Source organism: Mycteria americana, chromosome 3, assembly GCF_035582795.1.
Source record: "Mycteria americana isolate JAX WOST 10 ecotype Jacksonville Zoo and Gardens chromosome 3, USCA_MyAme_1.0, whole genome shotgun sequence".
Classification (NCBI taxonomy): domain Eukaryota; kingdom Metazoa; phylum Chordata; class Aves; order Ciconiiformes; family Ciconiidae; genus Mycteria; species Mycteria americana.
In genome coordinates, this window is record NC_134367.1 from 69126104 (window position 1) to 69146945 (window position 20842).

General features: G+C 38.7%; 1 protein-coding gene across 12 annotated transcripts in view; it reads right to left on the reverse strand.

Annotated features, from left to right (window-relative positions):
- TULP4 (TUB like protein 4) overlaps positions 1-20842 on the reverse strand; it is a 167496-nt gene that overhangs the window by 126849 nt on the left and 19805 nt on the right. For 11 of the 12 annotated variants that reach the window (XR_012775279.1, XR_012775278.1, XM_075498902.1 and 8 more), the window contains one exon: positions 8689-10979. Coding sequence is in view for 10 of the 12 variants with exons in the window: in XM_075498902.1 (XP_075355017.1) it covers positions 8689-8940 (252 nt within the window). In the remaining 2 variants the exon portion in view is untranslated. Of the gene's footprint in view, positions 1-8688; positions 10980-17196; positions 17265-20842 lie in introns of those variants that run through there. The other variant, XM_075498906.1, reaches the window with a different exon arrangement.

The following is a 20842-nucleotide window of genomic DNA, read 5'->3' on the forward strand; positions in this document are numbered from 1 at the left end:
TTTAGTTTGTGCCCATTGCCTCTGTCACTGGGCACTACTGAAAAGAGCCTGGCTCCATCTTCTTTGCACTCTCCCTTCAGGTATTTATATACATTAATACGATCCTCCTGAGCCTTCTCTTCAGGCTGAACACTCCCAGCTCTCTCAGCCTTTCCTCACATGTGAGGTGGTCCAGTCCATTCATCATCCTTGTGGCTTCATTGAACTTCATCCTTCGTTGAACTCTCTCCAGTATGTCCATGTGCCAGCCCCCCAGAACTGGACACAGTCCTCCAGGTGTGGCCTCACCAGTGCTGTGCAGAGGGGAAGGATCACCTCCCTCAACCTGCTGGCAATACTTCTCCTAATGCAGCTGAGGACACCATTTGCCTTCTCTGCCGCAAGGGCACGTTGCTCGCTCATGTTCAACAAAAGGACCCCCAGGTCCTTTTCTGCAAAGATGCTCTCCAGCTGGGTGGCCCCCAGCATATATTGGTACATGGGGTTCTTCCTCCCCAGGTGCAGGACTTTGCACTTCTTGTTGAACTTCATGAGGTTCCTGTCAGTCCATTTCTCCAGTCTGTCAAGGTCCCTCTGATGGCAGCACAACCCTCCGGCATATCAGCCACTCCTCTCAGTTTGGTGTCATCTGCAAACTCCCTGAGGGTAAACTCTGCCCCATCATTCAGATCATTAATGACGATGTTAGAGAGGACTAGAGGACTGGACCCATTATTTATCCCTGGGGTACACCACTAGTCACTGGGCTCCCACTAGACTTTGTACCACTGATCGCCACCCTCTGGGCCCGGCCATTCGGCCACTTCTCAATGCACCTCGCTGTCTGCTTATCCAGCCTGTACATCAACAGCTTGTCTGTGAGGATCTTATGGGAGACAGTGTTGTCTCTTGTGTGTAGAGAACAGCCAAAATTACCAAATCAGGCTGCACCAATGCACATCTTCCACCAACACAAGAACCTGCTGTTAATCAGAACAAGGGATGTAAACTCCTTCCTGCCAGAGTGTCCCTTTTGAATAGGGGAATAAATCCACTCTACGTTGCAGTTTCATTACATTCTGACCAGGCTAAACAAAGCTGTATTTTCTTCATTAATGAAGTCATCTATGTACATTTCATTTCCTTAAAGTGCAAAAAATTGAGGAAGTTTATAAAGAATTAATGTATATAAGGATACTATTTTCCAATACACTAATTTGTCAAATAATTCCAGAACTGGAGCATCACAATTCTATATTGAAAACTTAAACCCAGCGCTTCCTTTTGAAAATTCACAAAAAATTCCCCAATTCAACTTCATTTTCATTACTTCCTGTAACATTTTTGTTATACAAGTGGATTACTTCTCTTTAAAGAAGTTCCTAATGCAAAGAAAATACTGAGAACTCCCTCAGAAGTTCAAACATGTTCATAAAAAATTGCTGTTAGAGCAGAGATGCTGGTTGCCCAAGGACAAGTGCCTATAAAATTTCTTTTGTCTGTCCTACTACATTCTAGCTCTACTTGACAAGCAATTACTTGGTGCTCTATGTTCAATTATATTGTGAAATGTTTATGGTTTGTAATGGGTATCTTATCTGTTCAGACTATCTGTAATTTGATTAATTCCTCTGGGAACTGTTCAAACCAAGGCAGTGTCCTTAATGATTATTATGACTCAGAAATGCTATCATAAAACCTGATTTCTCCACTATTCAGATGCTCAGTATGTATGTATGCATATACAAGGCCTTCAGAATTACATATTGAGTTGTGACCTTCCTTATTCATAAGGTGCTCATATTCCAAACTTAGGTATCAGCTGTTAGTAGTAATCTCACCTATTCACTACGTCTAGAGGTCCTCATCATTACACTTTTGTTAAAGAAAATGCATTTATTTTCCTTGAACACCCAAATTATCATGCTGAACAATTGCTCCTATCCAGAGCAATAGAGTATCTTCACCCTAATTCAAAAGGCAAGAAATGTCCCTTGGGTGTATCAGTATCTTGAAATATGCATGTTGTTATCTTCCAACAATTTAACGTGAATAAAAGCTTAGGGTTCATTTCTGATAAAGGTGAGCTTGATTCCACCTCAAATTTTTTTTGAGTAGAATTATCTAACAACAAAACTGTAGCCACGTGTTATGGCACGGTAAAATGTAAAACCACATTGATGACCTGCTTACAAACATAATTAGTTTTGTTTAAAAGCCGACAATACTGTTCTCATGTCATATATTCTTCTTTTACCCAGCCTTGAGGGATGATTTTCTAGATGCTTATTAAAACAAAACAGAAAAACTGTAATTTAAAATTTTCCTGAGCAGATGACCTATCCTTTGCAGGAAACACACTGCGTACGCCATGACATACAAAAGCAACTTTGAAGCAGCACATCAATGCAGCATTACCAACTCTCATTACTCAACTACAGTTGTAGCAATATTGGATGGTTTGCTTCAAAGCCACATGACTGTGTAAGAATAAACATAATCCTGTACCTTAGCAAGAGGAGAGTGCACTGAGCAGTCAACTCCCCCTGAACTTGGAGGCTGGGGTTCTGAGGCAATTGAGAGAGACAGACAGACATACAGAAAGGGCCAAATATTTGTGGAAGTAGAAGCTGAGCATGGCTGGAAAAAACAGTATCACAAAGAAAAGATAAAAGACACGTTGAAAACAGTCACACTTCTTAGAGGGAACAAACTGTACAGAAGGTGTACCGGTACAGTTTAGGCCATACTTTGGGATTTGCAAACTGATATAGGGCACAGAAATGGGAAGCAGCGGGACTGCTATTCCTCAGCTAAGGGAAGAGGATCAATCCCTTCTAACTTCCAGCTCCATTTCTTTTCTTTGCTAATTCTCCTAAGGCAAGGCTATGAAAGACACTTCTTGCATGCCACAGAGCATATTTAAGCTTCATCAAATGTTTGAAAGACTGATAAGAAAAAGACTAACAAAGAGGTTTAAAATGTATTTTGGCTCTTATAATACTTGTTTTAAGAAATTAAAGCACTCAAGCACCCAGACCAAGTGCAGAGCAGACAGTTCAAGAAAGTGTAATAAGGAGCCTGCATGAAATCCCAATGTGTTTGTCCTTTCTGAAAATAAATAATCAGAAAAGCCTGGAAATACTAGTGACAATACAAATTTAACAGAGCCAGCCCAGTCAGGCACAGGACCTATTCTCCTACAAGTCACTTCCCACAGAAGCACTAATTCTGCCTCTCTCTGCAGCACTATTTTGTTGTAGCCATAACAGTTTAAGGACAGAGGAAGGGCATGGTTTGTAGTCAGATTTAGCATTGTATCAGCTAGCAGGGTTGTAAAACCTAGGCAAGCATTCATAAATACAAGTTCTTCTTCAGAATCTTGTATGCCCAAAAGCTTGTCTGTCTTTTCCAATTATACTAGCTTGCTTTAACAAAAAGATAATATTTCTGCCGACAAACCTTGTCCTGTCTTCTGCGTGCAGTGACAGCAAAGCGGGAGATGATCTGCAGTACCGCTGCAGTTTACATCAGTGTATGTCTTGTACCACTGAGGCTTCTCTAGCCAAAAGGCATAATTATGGTATCGCTCTACCTCAAGATTTCTTAAGTGTTCACCAGTAACAACTGTTCCAGCCATGTCTGATTGATACAAGGTACCCATGCTGTCAAGACTCACATGCTGACTTGTTTTTTCTGTCCACAAATCATAAGAATCATATTTAAGGTTCAAATGCCAGTTACAATTAAAATGGACCAAGTTTAAAAAAAAAAAAAAAATCTATTTTTTTTTAATATTCTTATCAGTGACTCTACAAACCAAGAAACACTACTGAAAAGGTTTATTTGTTTCGTTTTTAAAATTTGTTTCCTACGCAAGCAATAGACTTCTGGAAAGAATCTACTCTGCCAGAATTGCTCAGAACTTTCACATACAAGCCCAAAAAGGCGGACAGAAAAAAGAAAAGCTTTCTTTTTAAAACAGGAAAAACTATTTGCAACCTCCTTCCACTCAAACAAAACAAAACCAAGAACTGTGCAGAGACTTCCATAACTAACGAGGTATGAAAAGTAACATTTATTGAATATTTTTAAAGGACAGCATTCCTTTGAAAAGCTGTAACTAAAAATAATTCATTTGACAGTCCAGCTGAGATATATTTATGTCCCCATCTACTTCTAAATCCTGTGCTAAACAAAACAGGGTGCTTTTTGCAGCTGTAGTCATGCACTTAGGATACTCAAATAATATAAAATGTAAATAAATGAGCAATTTACTTCATGTTTACAGTAAAAAACCCTACGCATACTCAATAATGTATTCAGCACATTACTTAATTCACTGCATCAGAATTTGCATATTCTTGCACTACTTTTTAATGCTTCAGTCCAGCAATTAGCATACCGAATCTTATTAAATATATCAAAGATGTCTTTTTAGTTAGCACAGTGAAAAGAAAAATATACACCTGCAAAACATTTTTTAAACACTAATAATTTAAGAAACATTAAGTGCCATAGAAACTGTTATCATCTCAATACCCTAGACACAACAGAACCCATTCAGAGAAACACCTACAGCAGCACCATCCAACCAATTTGATTTGCAGACACCCTGTAAATCTTTCACTGGCAGGAAAGATCCCTGTAAGGCTAATTGAAGCCCACTGAGGACAAGTTTGGGCTTTTTTTCTAATTATCTTTCATGGATCCCCTTGAAAATCTCTCCCCAGAAACCTCAGGATGGACCAGAAGCTGAAAGCCAGTGTCTCCATGGTATTATAAAAAAAGGCATTCAGCCTGGCATGCTTCAGAGCCTACTAGTCACACTGGGTGAAACCCTGACCTTGCTGAAGTGACCAGATATTTTTCATTTAATCCTTAATTTATCACAGAAATAATAAGAGTCATAAAAGGAATGTGCTCAATTACTTTTCTAACACTGTTTCCCAGTGCAGCCAAGGAAAGTCAAGTTAGGTCAAAATCAAAGACTTCTAAATGTCACTCTTTAATTTCTGCACAGCGTTGCATTTACACATGAAGGGGAGGGGAAGGTGTTTTAGGCCACCTCATCTCTGCTCCCTGGCTGCTAATTCACACACTGTGGTACAATGGCACATTGTCCTGCCTTCTAACCTTTCTGCCAGACTTAAGAAAGAAACCCACCGAACGCCAGCCTCCAGCAGTTTGTTCTCCCAGACCAAGGGAAATGCTCCAAAGCCAGACTGAACCATGCGCCTCTGCAGTCATTCACATCTGCTCCATCCACTACCTACCCTCACACATCCCATGGTCAGAGATGCAATGTGTTCCTATGACATGTGAAACACGTCATAGCCGCACAACTGCTGCACAACACATATTTCCTCTTCCTTCTGCATCAAAGTTGCTTCTGCCTTTGATATGTGCCCATTTAAGTTTTCATTTTTAGAATGTTGAGCCTTATATAAATGAGATTCAGGACTGTAAATGCAATGCTGAAGTTAAAAGATCTATCACAAAATGCAGTATTTTCACCTCTTGCCACAGAATAAACGGAATATACTTATTTTAATCCCTGTAGTTCTCCTTAGAAACTACAAAAACATGAGGTTGTTAATTAAAATAATATGGCAGCCACTTCCTAGTTGCAAACTCTAAAAACCAACCTTGAAGCAATTGTAAAAACACAAGCGTGGCTCATGCTACAAAGCATTTAATTCTCAATTATTTTTCAACGTGATGAGTCATGCAAGTCCACCACTGTAATATGCGTGTCAGTAATTCAGTCCTGGGGATTCTTCATTCTTATTTGTTCTGATATGCTACAGGCGTGCTATTACCGTCAAAAAAGGAGCTGCGTACCGAAAGAAGGTTTCAGTTAATCTGTTCAGCAATCATAAAAACATAGCAAAAATACAACAGTAGCATCCACCCTCATGACCCAATTAAAAATAGTCTCACGTTCTTGTGAAAAGCACAGCACTGCCGCATTACCTTTTCCAGATTTTCACCCTAAAACTGAAATACAATGTACTGCTCTGCCCACAGCATATTGCTAATTATACCCCAAGTGGAAAGCATTTAGCTTCTGTATTTTCACCTCTTCCACTCTGTTCATTACAGCATTTCACACATTATAACTGAATGCATACTAATATTAAAGCAGCAATGGATGTCAGAAAAGCAATAAACTTGACTTGTCACCCTAGCTTTATCCCAGATAAAAATATGTAGAGATATAAATCACCATTTCTGGGAATGGGACAATACAATATGCTCCTAGAACTGGTCAGTGAAAAAACTTTAAGAGCCTGTGTGTAAGCAATCACATCCCTTTGGGCGCATTCTGTACAACAAACGTAGCTTTAGTCAGACACATATACCAGGGTACGCTTGCAGAATTAGCATTTTCCATTGTATAACATGGTACATGGAAGAGACAAGGATGTTACTAGCTTGCTTTTTAACATGAGAATGGAAAACAAAACATTTACTACTTCTTATGCAAATATTAGCAATAAGCTGTGCTGTTCAACATTTTTCTTTTCTTTTAACGGATCTTTCAATAGGTTTAGAAGGAAAGGTGTTTTCTAAAGAAAAAATCTTGTTGTCCATTCAACTTTATACCTTTAACAACTAACAAATCCTGTATTATAGTTTCATTCCTACCAAAATCAGTAGGATTCTCCTATAAAAGGATTACATTCAGTGAGCCTGGTGAAGAGTGTTGTATAACACACCATCTTGTAAAGATGAACTTTCATCTACACCAATGCTCAGAAAAATATGCCAGCAGGAAAATCTGATAGCAGCCACAGACTCATCACAGAAAGCTCACTGCACTAAAGCCACTTCTCTTCTTCCTTCAGTACGACACATTTTTGACCCCACCATACCAGTTTTGTAGTGCCATACAGAGAAATGAATTGGCAGCCTCTATTCTGGTCATTCACACATTTTCTGCTATCAGGAAGATTATTTACAGAAACACAACTCTTTATTAATGACAAGCTTGACCCAGCACATTTTAAGCGCCCAAATTTAAAAAAAAGAAAAAAAAAAATCAAACAGAACATTTTCCTTTCATTTGAGAGTCTCTCTCATGCCAATCACTGTTAGGTAAAAGGATGTGCAAACAGCACAGCTCAATCCACACAGCAACGATGCAGTGACCCAGGAAGAGAAACTAATGGCCAACTGAGTAAACAAAGCAAAACTAGCCAAAAGCAAAGGGCAGCATGCACATCAGCATCTTCTCCACTTCACTGGTACATACTTAAACCTAGTCTCATATTTCCACGTTCTGCAACAAGACTTCACATTCCCATAAACAGCACTTCCTCCATTGTTTCCAAGACACGTATTATGCAAAAGGAGAAAAATAGGTGCCCAGGTTCACGGAAAAATTAGACAAGAAAATATGGAGAAATAAAAAGTGATCATTGTATCACTCATTTCAAAAATAAAATGCAATTTGCAATTGAAAATTATACTGACAACTAGAGATGGCTCAAAACAAAATGCTGGATTCAAACATCATTCTTCCCTTTGGGAAAAGGTAGCTGTAATTTTTTGAATGAACCCAATACAAATATATACATGAATCTGTCTCTCATCTATAAATATAAAAATCTATATAATTTACAATACACCCACACACCAGCATATAGACAAAGCATGTGCAAGAAATTATTTAAGACTAAATATTCATCCCCTGCTCCCTTTTTTCCTTAAAAAGAGGATTGTTGTTAACACAAGAATCAAACCCACCCACCTCTAAATCTTTGGTGCGGCCTAAGTCAAAAGGGCAACATATATTAGAGTCCGAGGAGTAAGTAGCACAAAAGACAAGAAAAACCACATTGTATCTTTGGCTTTAATTTCAGTACATACAATGTCATTCCACCCACTAACCTAAGAGCAAAGCTTTGATTTGGACAGATTCTTTTCAAAGAGCACATCCAAATGCAGCCTAACTAAAAAGCAGAAACAAACCAAGTCCTCACATCTGCCCAAGACACTCTGTATGCTCCTGGGCATCATCTGCACTTTCCATGAAGCATTATGCAGAGAAAGAGATGGGCGCCAGGAAGATGGTAAAGCACAGCTGAAATACCAGCTCTTACCAACAGATTTATCCCTTTTAGAAAAAATAAATGGAACAGTTTTTCTATCATTGTAGTCAGGACAATGCCTTGCACTCTGAAGTTACAGTATTTTACCGCAGGGCATCTTAACATTTTTCTGAGAAGTCTCACTTGCTCCTTCTTCTAACAAAATTAAACATTTTTTGAGAGATAACAGCTACCCCCTGCTACAGGCCATTTCAGTTTGCAGCTTCTGAAAAACTGGCAGACTTCAACTGAACTCCTCTCCCACTCCCCTGCCTTTCCATTAGTCTTCCAAGCCAGACCTGAATGCTGTGTAAAAGCAGTCAACCATCACAACTTTTAACTCCCTTAACACACATTTATTGAATCTGCCTGGAAACTGGGAGGTGCTGGGGAATGAAGGAGAAAATAGGCCAAACCAAAACCAGACCCATTTCCAGAGAACACCTCCACCATCAGCCTCATGCACTTGAATTTACTAGAAAGACTCCAATAGATCCCAATCACATTTGGCTCAGTCTCCTTCATACCACCCTGTCAAATTTCAAGCAGAAATACTACCAAAAAAAAAAGATTGCTATCGTTTCCTTTAAAGTGTAACACACATTTTGCTTACCTCGCTGTTGTGGCCCCTCAAATTGAAGTTGATTCTCTGAGGGGTGTTCCGGTCCCTCCTGCAATGGCTGGAAGTAAAAGTGACGCCTACAACTCCTCTGCCATTGCCTGTTGCCAACCAGCCTTCCTCATAGTACCGCCTCCTGCACACCGGTTTCTCCTTCTCACTTTTGGGGACTCTCCCTTTCCAGGAGAGGCAGAGGATGTTGGAATCGCTGCAAAGAACAGGCCCATGTTCCACTGCTGCATACATGCTTTTTAAATATTTTATTTTTTGACATAAGAAAGTAATATGTCTAGTGCACAAAATTTAAATCAATTTTTTTTTTATTGATAAGACTGACCTGGGATAGATCACTGAAAGGGAGGAGGATGGGGTCAGTGTTTATAAATATCCACCAAATGCATAGTGAAAAATTCCTCTATAAAAGATGATGGCAGTTGGCTAAGAAAAAGTAACACTTAAAAAAAAATTCAGGTTCATTTTTGTTTTTGAGTTTGTAGAGTGAGGGTGCACTTATCCTTTGGAGAAACAGCTACTTCATAAGAGGCGCTCAAGAAATGGTTAAGTCATCTTTTTGCTCAACTTGATATAATCTTTATACAGCCTGAGATTCCAGTTTAGCGTAATGCAATTCCAGAGACAAAGAGTTGCAAATGTGTAGGTTTCAAGTAACTTAAGGCTTTTAAGATTTCCTCCAGTCAGATTTTCTTCAAAAGTTCAGTTGCAGAAATTTAAACAAACGCACATACATATATATGTATATATATGACATTCATCTTTTCCAAGCTGCCCTCTGGCATATCTTTTCCATCTGATGTATTTCTGCTGCTAAAGCTGAAAGAGATTGCATAAAGGGAAAAAAAGGCACACAAACCGTGCGAAACAACAGACCCGAACTTGTGCAGGCACTGGTGTGCCAGGCCAGCTGGGAAATCCCTCTTGGTACTGAACCGCTCGTTGGACTCAAAAGTTTTTGCAATCCAAAGCCAATCCAATTTTCATTGCAGCACTTTTTTTCCACCAGAGACCCAACACAGCCTGAACTGTTTATCACGCTATCTTGCCTGCTTTCCCACTTTTTGCTGCCACACACGAATGAAAAAGAAACCCCTTCTTCATTTATAGCAGAATCAAAAATGCTCTAAAGCTTTTAGCTTTCAAAGCAGATAAGTTTGCCTCAGGTGAACCATGAAGTTCTCTCTCCTCCAAAACAGGCTAAAACGTCAAGCTGTTTTTCCTTTACTTTTCCCTTTTTTCTGCTACAAGGAATCACAGACTTTTCATCCTACCGTAAAAAACAAATGCCAGAATTAAAGCACATCAAGTAAGCACTCTTTCAAAATCTTCTAAAATTCAAGGAAGGAAGGAATATAATCATCTAAAAAAGAAAGAGAAGCAGCATTAAAAATCTGACTTCCTGGGTTCACTATTTCTCTAGGTATTTTCCTTGCTTGTTTGATCGGCTCTTTCCTTCTTGATGCTTGTCTACAGCACAGATTCATAGTTCCAGACACAACATTTGCAGCTGTACAAGAAGGAAACATATGAAGTATTCCAATCGTTTTATTTGAATAACATTTATGAGCTCAATTAATTAGTATTTATACCACACTAAGTGAAAAGAGGAAAAAGGAGAGGGAGAAAGAATATGCAAGTTTGATGACCTGGTTAACTCAAGAAGGATGACGACGTTTGCTCAGTTCAATGCCCAGACTTGTCCCATAGTTCCTCAACTTATTCACTTCCAGTCATCATTACTCAACATATGGTCACGATTTATTAGTCCATTCACAATCTATTGAGCCCAAAGCAAAACGTGCCAAAGACCATACATTATTCCTCTGCAATAACAAAATCAGTTTCCTCTACCCTCTGTACTCTTCTGTTTCCCTCGCAGCTATTGATTTAGATTGTGGAGGTATTTATTAGGCTTTTTCTGTGTAGAGGGTGTTTTTTCTTCCTCTTTTTGCAAACTTTTTTCACCAGTGAAGACCATGTGGAAAGTGGAACATTACTGGCAGGTGTCTTTCCATGGGTTACCGATTCCTGTGCTGTAAAGGTGCTCCATCTGGTTCTCAAATTAATTTTCATCAATTGCAAAGCTCTCAGGAATATGCAAGAGTAAGTCTATGTGATGACAAAAACATGTGCATTTTCAGGTACATGCAGTACACACACCAGCTCACTCAATCTGGTACTCAGAGCTGCATCTGCCTTTTCAGTTTAGCTGTAGTGATCTTGTAAGACGCCTGTCATTCAAAGCTTGAAATCCTTGGATTCTTCCAACTCTGCAAGACAAAGCACACACACATATAAAAAAAGAAAAAAAAAGTGAATAAAACAAACCACAAAACAACTTTAAGATACAAGGACTATTATTACAGTAATCGAAGCATTATGATTAAGGATTTTATATTGGACTCCTGTGAAGTATCTATATTATATATAGATACATGCAATATTCAGACACACACACATATGTATTTGATACACACACAAATACGAACTAAAAAATTTTCGTTTTCACTTCCGAAGTTCCCAAAACTTTTCACAATTGACATGCATAACTAATGAAATATATCCAGGAAGGATACATTAGGGGGGGAAAAAAAGGAACTTTCTTTTGGCCACAGTCACTGGGGCAAACTCTTCCACAACTTTGGAATGAGGGTAGGGAAGGGAGGTCTCGGTGACGGAGCAGACACAGAGTTAGACCCCAAGGCACACAAACAGAATCACAGAATGGCTGAGGTTGGAAGGGACCTCTGGACATTATCTGGTCCAACCCCCCTGCTCAAGCAGCATCACCAAGTTGCCCAAGACTGTATTCAGGCTGCTGTTGAATACCTCCAAGGATGGAGACTCCACAACCTCTCTGGGCAACCTGTGCCAGTGCTTGGTCATCCTCACAGTAAAGAACTGTTTCCTGATGTTTAGAGGGAACGTCCTGTGTGTCAGTTTGTGCCCATTGCCTCTGGTTCTGTCACTGGGCACCGCTGTGAAGAGCCTGGCTCCCTCATCGTCATTCTCTCCCATCAAGTGTTTATACACATTGAAAAGATCTCCTGAGCCTTTTCTTCTCCAGGCTGAACAGTCCCAGCTCTCTCAAACTTTCCTCATATGAAAGATGCTCTAAACCATGAAAGTACAGTGCTAAACTTATCAGTCTCAAAGGAGACTGAGAAGATTCCTCCAGGGCTTAAATTACTGCTTTAAAGGAATCTAAGGTACTCCAAAATTAAAGTTTGTAAGTTTGAATCAATACAGATTAATTTTAAAGACTACTCAAATCCTGCATAAGTCTCCATTTGAAAAAGGGGGAAAAATTTACCCAAATTCAGTTATATACAGAAGAGTGTAAATAGCGTAGAAGAGACCAAGCAAAAGGCTGTCCAGGATATTCCAGAAGTTGTATCTGAAGTGCACATATACACACAGTTATTGCATCTATACAGTTACTGCTAAAGAGAGCTCATTTAAATTAAGAATTGCATTCATTACATTCATCAGAGCTGTAGAAATGGTCTTGTCTATATTAGATACAGCACTGTACTAACCTCACATTTTGAGTAATTAACCACTTTTGTCAGTCTAGCATAGATGTACCAATAAGAATTCTTTAAAAAGAGAAAAAGATAAGAAAACAAATTTATAGATATAAAGGCAAGGTCATAAAGTAGTTTACAACACTATTCGGCTAGCACACTTATCAGGAACACTGTCCATGAGGTTTGGTGAGTGACTACCAGAACTTTTCAGCATTACAACTAACCAAAGATTTAAAAATAATGGCTACTACCAATTTTTTTCATCATAGCATGATGAGGATATGAGAAATGTCACCTAGACTTTCCAGATTCATGGTGCTTCTCAATAACAGTCCAAAGAAAGTTCATATAAAGGAAAATTCAGAAAAACTTTCAGAACACAATGGTTTGAAGAATTTCTGCACTTATCCCATAAGCAAACCTTGATCCTGTCAAGGATCAGCGCTATTATTTCCATACCCACTGGGGTCTTCCTAACAAACATCTACATTCAAGAGTTGACTTTTTACATTAGCGGCATGTGTATTATGATGCAAGCCTTTACTAATCTTACAGAGAAACAAAAAAACTGGTTTACTGCAAAAACAGAAAGTCTCTGAAACATCAGTTAGAGCAGCATGAGTTAAGCATTAAACAGAATTGTTTGAACTGTGCAAGTACCATGACTTTACAAGTGGATTTTAAAATACAGACAACTACAGATGCAGTGGCTTTGCACTAAATCTGTATGCAATGTCTGTCCTTATTCACTGCAAATAAAATTAACAAGTTAGAGAAAAGGACTCTTCTGCATCTTGGCCAATAACCTTCTCTCACCCGAGTCCCATTTACCATCACTTTCAAGATTTGACAAACCAAAGGCTTCTCCTCTTAAAAATATCCTAACTGCATTAGGAATGCTAGACATGGAGAGATGAAAATCTAAAATAACTACAAAAGGAATAAAGTCAGTCATTATTCAAATACCTCTCGCTCAATACAATACACCCTATGAGAATATTTTACCTTTAAATCACCAAGGGTCAACACTTCCTTTATGTTGTACTTATATTCAGTAGACAAGATAAAAAATACTTTTAAGACTGTAGTGTCAAACACTCAAAAGATAGGCTGAATTAAGATTACATATATTATACATTAAGATTTAATTCTTTCCATTCCCCTCTCCTTCATTTCCACCCACTCAGTATTTCCTAAGAAATAACCTAATTAAAAGATTCAGATGCTAGTCTTCCCTCAAGAAAATCAGTAACTAATTTAGACACCCCCCAACTCCTTCTACCGTTACAGCAGTCCCACATTTCTGCTCCTTTTCACATGTTTAAACCAAGCTTTTTGCCTTCTTTTTCCCCACCATGAAACACAAGGGTAATGGTTACTACTTCTATTGTAAAGCATGTGTAAGAGTCGAGGATAAAAAGCATTAGAGAAGAGCTAGGTGTTACTTGCACGACCTTACGACTAGTCTGAATTCAGTTTGGGCTCCCCATATAAAGAGAACATGGCCTTCCAGATGAAACTCATCCAAACTAAATTTTTAACTGCAGATTTTTTATAATCAAACTTTATGCGTCTTTTCTTTCAGAGCAGGGCAAGGGCTAATCATATAAGTACACTGGATCCTGAAAAAATATTTATTTTTGCTGGTAAATTATTTCTAGCACTACTGGGACACTAACTATCAACAAATTGCAGTTACCTACTTTTACTCTCACTTAAAGGGTAGCTGAAAATATCTTTGCTCTAGATTTTCCCTTTAACAAAGGGAGATACTACTTGAACTCATCCTCTAATACTGTTTTGTGTCTAAGCCCAGTGATGTAAAACATTTCTTAAGTACAGATACCTAATGAGACAAAAACATATTAGACCTGTGACACAGGAAAGAAGGATCCACAAGTATTTTATCTGATTTTGCTTTGAAAGCATAGCTCTTCCCAAATACAAAACCAGCAACAAGTTGTGTTTCCACATTATAGAAATAAATTTAGGTATTAGTTTTTTAAAATGAGCTTATTAACAGTGGCTCTCATATTTAAGTGTCAATATTTAACTTATCATTTTTATCTCCTGTTTCGATTAACTTATATAAAGTGTAAGCGTTAAGCCACAGCTGGACAACCAGAAAAATATTTGCTTGTTCTCATGCATCTTTCATAGAGGTGTCTCTCTTGTTGACAGAAATAAGTCATGCACAGCCAAGTGTACCAATACTGCAGCAAGCTCTTCAGCATTTTATGTTTATTCAAAACCCCACTCTTCAAGGCTCCAGAGCAGAGTGTCTGAAGGTGAGGACAAAAGGAGACTGGGAGGGGAAGGAAAGCAGAGAAGGAAAAACTAAGGTGAGTACACACTATTTCTAAATTATTATCTTAAAAAAACCAAAACAAAACAAAAAAGGACTCACAGCCTGCATTTTGAAGATTCTGACTGCCCAAACATCTTATGGAAAGAAACGTAAGCTACAGAGTCTTTGAAAAGTCAGGCTACCAGATTTCAGGATTTTTCAGCCTAACCAGATTTCCTTCCTGTCAAACTTGCATGAGGTCAAAGGAAACTGCAGTTTTCCCTCCCTTTACAGTCTAAGAAGGAAAAAATATACACCAATATCCATGAAGATAGCAAGATACTTTAAAAAAAAAAAAGTATCCGCAAGACCACGAAGTTGCATTTTGTTCTGAAGGATCAAACCACAACTGGTTCTACACAAGCTGATGGCAGATGATCCCACCAGCTATCAAATGATGGTGTGGGAGTAATCTTCAAGGTTACTGCAGAACACTATACTACAAAATTGGCACATTCTGTAATACAGTCACTATATTACAGGCTAAATACGATAGAGCTAGAAGCTGGCAAGATAATACATTTTATTGTTTATTTAGTCCAACTTATAAAGTAACATAAATTAAATAATCCTATCCAAAAGGAAAAAAAATTATTTAACAAAATGAACTACTCAATTCCTAAAAGGCTGAAGCACATACAAGAAAAGATAACTGGTTTGGAGGTAAAAGGATTTTTTTTTTCCATTAAAAAAAGGACAATTCCATAGGGAGAAAATGTAACTTTGACCTGAATAAATACTGGTTTTCCTCTTCTTTCACTCATCTAATTATCTTTGCTTTATTCACTTTCCATTGTGGTATAAGTCATTGAGGTTAACACCTTTCTTTCATATTACACAACACCACAAAATTAATTTGGAGGACATGATTCTAAACAAATACCAATAAGCTAACTAGTGGTTGTAAAAAATGTTCTTCACCCCTAGAAAAATGAAGGAAGAGCGGAGAGGGAAAAAAAGTTAGAAGAGGCTTGATTTTTGCTCTGTTTGTTCTTAAATGGTTTTCTCTCCGCAATGTTTGTCCTTGGGTAATTCTAGAAGCTCTTCCCCTACTCGAGGACAGCTGCATGGCCTGGGCAAGACAGCCAGTCGTGCTCATCAGAGATGTAAAGAGATCGGTTACCCCAGCATAGCTGCACAGAAACAGATATGTAGCAAAGCTGTAACACCAGGCACTGTGAGAGTAACTGCCAGCCCATTAATACAGACACTGTAATGTTACTTATATGCACCTATATATTGTCAAGCAAATAAAACTGACAGAAAATGTATTTGTTGGCATATTGAGAGAAGTGAAGCTTGTATTAGTAGCTGTTCAGCAGACATTCATTGTGAATATTGACAAAATTTATTTCAGTGCAATACTCCGACAAACTTACAATCATCTCCTCCACCAAATTACACTCGCAGAGAAGTGAAAATAAAAAATAGTAGTAGCTGATCGGCATTTCTGATGTGCTGAATGACCCTCCTGGGTTCTTGTAATAGGGGAGAAGGCAATATATGTATGTTGTATACATTTTTTAAAGTGCAAGATCTTTTTTCATGTATAGTTGTCTTATATGAAAAATAAGGGAAATACTTGTATTCTTTCTAGAACTATTATAGATACTCCACTTTCAACGCTTGATGCTACACCATCAGATTAAATGGGAGTTAAATTAAAAAATACAGTTAGGAAGAACAAGCAAGAAAATTTTAAAATGCCTTCAGGAAAAATATTTTCAAGAAAAACACCAAGGGTCCTTAAGCAAACTGTTAGAAGCTATTAATTGTGAGTTGCTAAATTTATACACATTCTCCAAAAGGTGGAGGCCTGAAGACATGAAATACAGTAAATTGTTAAAAATCCTGCCTATGGAGGAAGTGGGGTAAACAGTTATGCTGTTCACAGGGAAAAGAAGTTAGAAAAGATAAAAGCACTGCAGAACAGACTCAGCTCCAAAACTAAGGATATTTGAGCTAAAGAGAACCTACCAATTCATGCAGGAAAGAGAATACCTAACTTAGGTGTGGTTTTTTGTTTGGTTTTGGTTCGTTTTTTTAAACACTTTCTTTAGCAACTTTAGGCGAATAAATATTATATCCACTTGTGGAAGAACTGCTGGAAGTCCCTTTAATCAGTTACTGGTCAAACACGCCCATGGGAAATTTCTGAGTCAAATAATGCTAGATGGCAGGGAAGCAAACCAGAAAAATAACTGAAGGCTAGACTTCACAATACAAAGCATTCAGCTGCAAGACAAACAGAAGATATTTCTGCTCCCGCAGCCCTCATCACTTCTTTCTCAACCCCTAGCACGGCACACCATGCCCCTCACTTAACCCAGGATGATCATTCAAGGTGCTACACTCTGAACTACATCAGCGAAATGATCCAATTAAAAATTTCAGAAATGAAGATTCACAACAGCTTAACCAATATAGATCTGGTTTGCTACATTCAGCTGCACTCTCAGCTTGCCTTGTGACAAGCCATACCCCTCCAGCCTCTCCTCGCATAATGGCCAGCACTCTTCCAGTCATGCAGTTCAGGAAGCTGATCTTGCCACAAACTCACCCTCCAAAAACAGCAATCGATTTTAAGGCAGCTTCCCTTAGTGAACTCACCATAACGTAATCTTGCCAAGGTAAGAAAGGGGGTGGGAAGTACGGCACCACAGCAGCCTAGATTCCAACCAGTTTGAACTGTGCTCAAGAGCTTTTTCTTTTTAGTTTTAAGTTGAATCAATCCCTGACACAGTCCCAGCGTGGTCCCACATTCAGCTGCGCTGGCAAAATGGAGAAGGTGGAGCTGTACAGCACAAGGGAGAAACAGAAGGGAGGAGTACTTGCAACTAGTATTGCCACTTGAAGGCTTTTGATGACAAATTTGGGGCACAGAGTACTTTTTGACTCAAGGGTTTGCCCTCAGAAGAGAGGGAAGCAAAGTTTGTCTCTTGAGAATGAATTTAAGATGGCTACCACAATGTCCTGGAGCCAAGGCTACCCACCAGCCATGAAAATATGCCTCATTTTCAAATAAATTGAAGTGGGCTGAAATACTTCAGAGAGATGTTGAAAGACCTGTTTCAGAAAAGAAAAATGTACAAATAACACTTATTAGCCTTTTAAACAAATTGGAGATTTACACCACTGAAACACGCATTTGAAATCTTTAGAGATTAAAAGAAATGTGAAGTGTGACCAAGAAATTCCCTTCACTTACAAGTGTGAATCTTCTCTCTCAAGAAAGGACTGCAATCCTCACAGCACAGAGAACGCTTACACAATGTATACTTCAGGGGACATTTACTTAAAAAGTGGTAACAACTGTGTCTCGTTAATGACATTCAAAGATCTTCAAGGGAGGGAGGCCCAGCTCCTACCATCTCTAGTCTATTGAACTGACTGCACTGACCTTGCCTGTAATTACAGAGCAATTTCTTTCCCATAGGAACGTTCTGCAGCCTGCAAACATCCCTCGAGCCTGCAGCAGTTCCAGCTAGTTCCTAATTATCTCCAATATCTGCCCACAGGCTCTTTGAATACTTTCTTATGAACATACATTGAAGTTTTGATATCCTCCCCCAAAATCCCAATACACCTTTGTATGTGACACATGCACCGCAACACTGGAAATAAAAAATAAAATAAAAAACGGGAGGGGGAGACGAAGGGAGAAAATAACAGAAGGCACCAGTTCTTAAAATTCAGAAGAGCCCCATAAACAAGAATTATTTCTGTTGGACAGCAAGACATTATTTCAGTCAGAAATCTGATAACCTCTGCGGAGCAGTTTGAGTGCGGCGTGTTGCAGCAGGGAAGGACGCTGCGTCAGTCAGCCTGCGGGGAGGGAGCTCCTGGTGATGCCTGCAAGCTGCATCACGGGTGGGAAGGGGGTTGTGGGCACGAGCTTCCCACCACGCAGCCCTTTGCTCACCACAGGCTGCACTCTTAGAGCTGTGAAGCAAGGCACTTCTCACACCGGAGACCTTCAATGAGCTGGATATTTATTTATTTAAATTTCTAATACAAAAAGACGAGAGTTGCCGTTTTCAAAGAACTCAGGTTTCTCGGTCTTTGGCTCTGGGATCAAGAACTTAACTCTAGTCCTGACTGTCCCTCAAATGTGCCATAACTGAAGATTTCGGCCTGTGTTGGAGGACTTGCACCCACCTCAGAACCACTGCTCAGAGGTCTAGATGGAGAGGAGGGATACTCCTGCCCTCACATAAGAGAGATGCAAAGCTAAGGAACAGCTTCATCTCCTCCCCATACCTATCCACTTTTGCTTCAAGTTCCATGTTTTTTCCTCGAGGTTCTGCAAGGTTGTGCCAAGGTCTCTGGGTTAAAAGAATCTAATATCATGAAGACAGACAAACTCAAAGACCGGTTGCCTCAGAGCAACCTTGACAAGCAACAGTCACTGAAGAGACCTTCATAAGAGTTGGAAGCTTTAAATGAATGCCTGCAGCAAAGCAAAGACTTCTGTACAGGAGTGAGTTGTTTCACTAGCAGGACTCAGAGGACATGAGATTAGCTGCATACGTATGTGCTCAGTTAAGCAAATGATGTTTTTGAGCCGCTCTGTCTGCATTAATATGCCAAGTGTTGACTGGTCACCTGTACAAATAGAGGAAAGGAGGCCAGCAAGAAGCAGGCATCCTCTACGCACAGTCATACTCTGGTAGGAAAGCTGAAGCCAGGAAGGCAGATCTGCACCTAGGTAAATTAGCACAACAGTCTCGTGTCTAATTATTTTTACTTTGTAGAGGTCTTCACAATTATGATTCTCTCTTCCTCCTGGCCAGATGCTCCTGCTAGACATATGAAAGATTTAGGTACATAAAATATACAATTTTGAAGTGGGGATAAGAAACAGCACTATGCTGTAGTCACAAACAGCTCTATCATTCTTCTTGCATGACAGCGTGACACTATAACCTTTCTAGTAAGAAATACATAATAGGTAAAAATTGCTGACTACAGAAGTATTCAGTGGAAGGACAGCTATCAAGGACTGTATCTTCTATTTTCTTAAATATGATACAAAAAGAGGTATAAAAATGATCACAGATGAAAACAAATGAACAGAAAAAGATTTTCAGAAACTCTGGAAAAATACATTCAAGGAGCAACATCAGTTATTTTAAGTAAGAATTCTGAACATTTCACTTTAATGCTGTCAATGTAAAAAAGAGACTACTCAAATTTTGTTTATAAAATTCATTTCTATAATTAACTAAAAATTTAGTTGAGATGCCAATTCTTCCCATTCAGCTTTGTCAATATGCAAAGACCAAGCCTTTGAAAGGTATAATTTTTAATATAAAATTTATTCATTTTATATTGTATTGAGATATCTATTTCTTAACATGGAAACATCCCAAGATAGCCAGGCTTCCTGTAATTCATTTAACTCTGTACAACTACCAGATAGTGCTTGCTTCTAACTATAATCTCTACAAAGTTATGGAAAACGCTCTTCCATTGAACAAACATTCAGGTTTCACCAAGAAAGTAAAGAAATACTGTAAATTGGGGGGTGGGGTGGGTGGGGTGTGTGTGGTGTTAAGTAAAAGTAATATTCTCACTACTTCCTACATAGTCCTGTAATTAATTTTATTTCATTTTTTTCCCAGGAAGTTATATAAATGCAGTAACTATCAAACTTCTTGGACCCAACTATTTCTCTTCCTCAACATAAAACTCTCAATGCCTTTCAACATCTTTACTTAACCTATGCTTACAAGATTTTTTTTGGTAAAGCTCAGTTTCAGAATCTACAAAGCATGAAAATCAAAAGGGAAATTCATTGTCGTAGTTATATCTATACCTTTTAGATAAATATTCACACAGAGCTAATGCATTCACATACACACAAAGCTAAAGCTATCCACGACTAAACAGAAGAAAAAAAACACTGGCATTCTTTGTTTGGATTTTCTTCTTTCCATTGCCAAGTTTCACCTTACTGCCTTTCACAAGAAGCACAACGATCTTCAGATGAAGATGGTAAACTTTTCAAAACAGCCAGAGAAAAGATTGACTCGACTGAAGAATGTCAGCTTCATGCATTTTCTACTTCATTTTGAAAACTTGGATTTGGGAAAGGAATACAATTGCATTTAGTAGATGATGTGCTACTTAGCAGGCTGCTTCTGCTAAATCTGACAAATGTAGGTCATACTCCTGCACTCATGCTTTGCTCATGCAAAGGTTGCCTTTTCTTTTTTTTTTTTTTGAACATGACTGTAAATTCCTTAGGATTCCA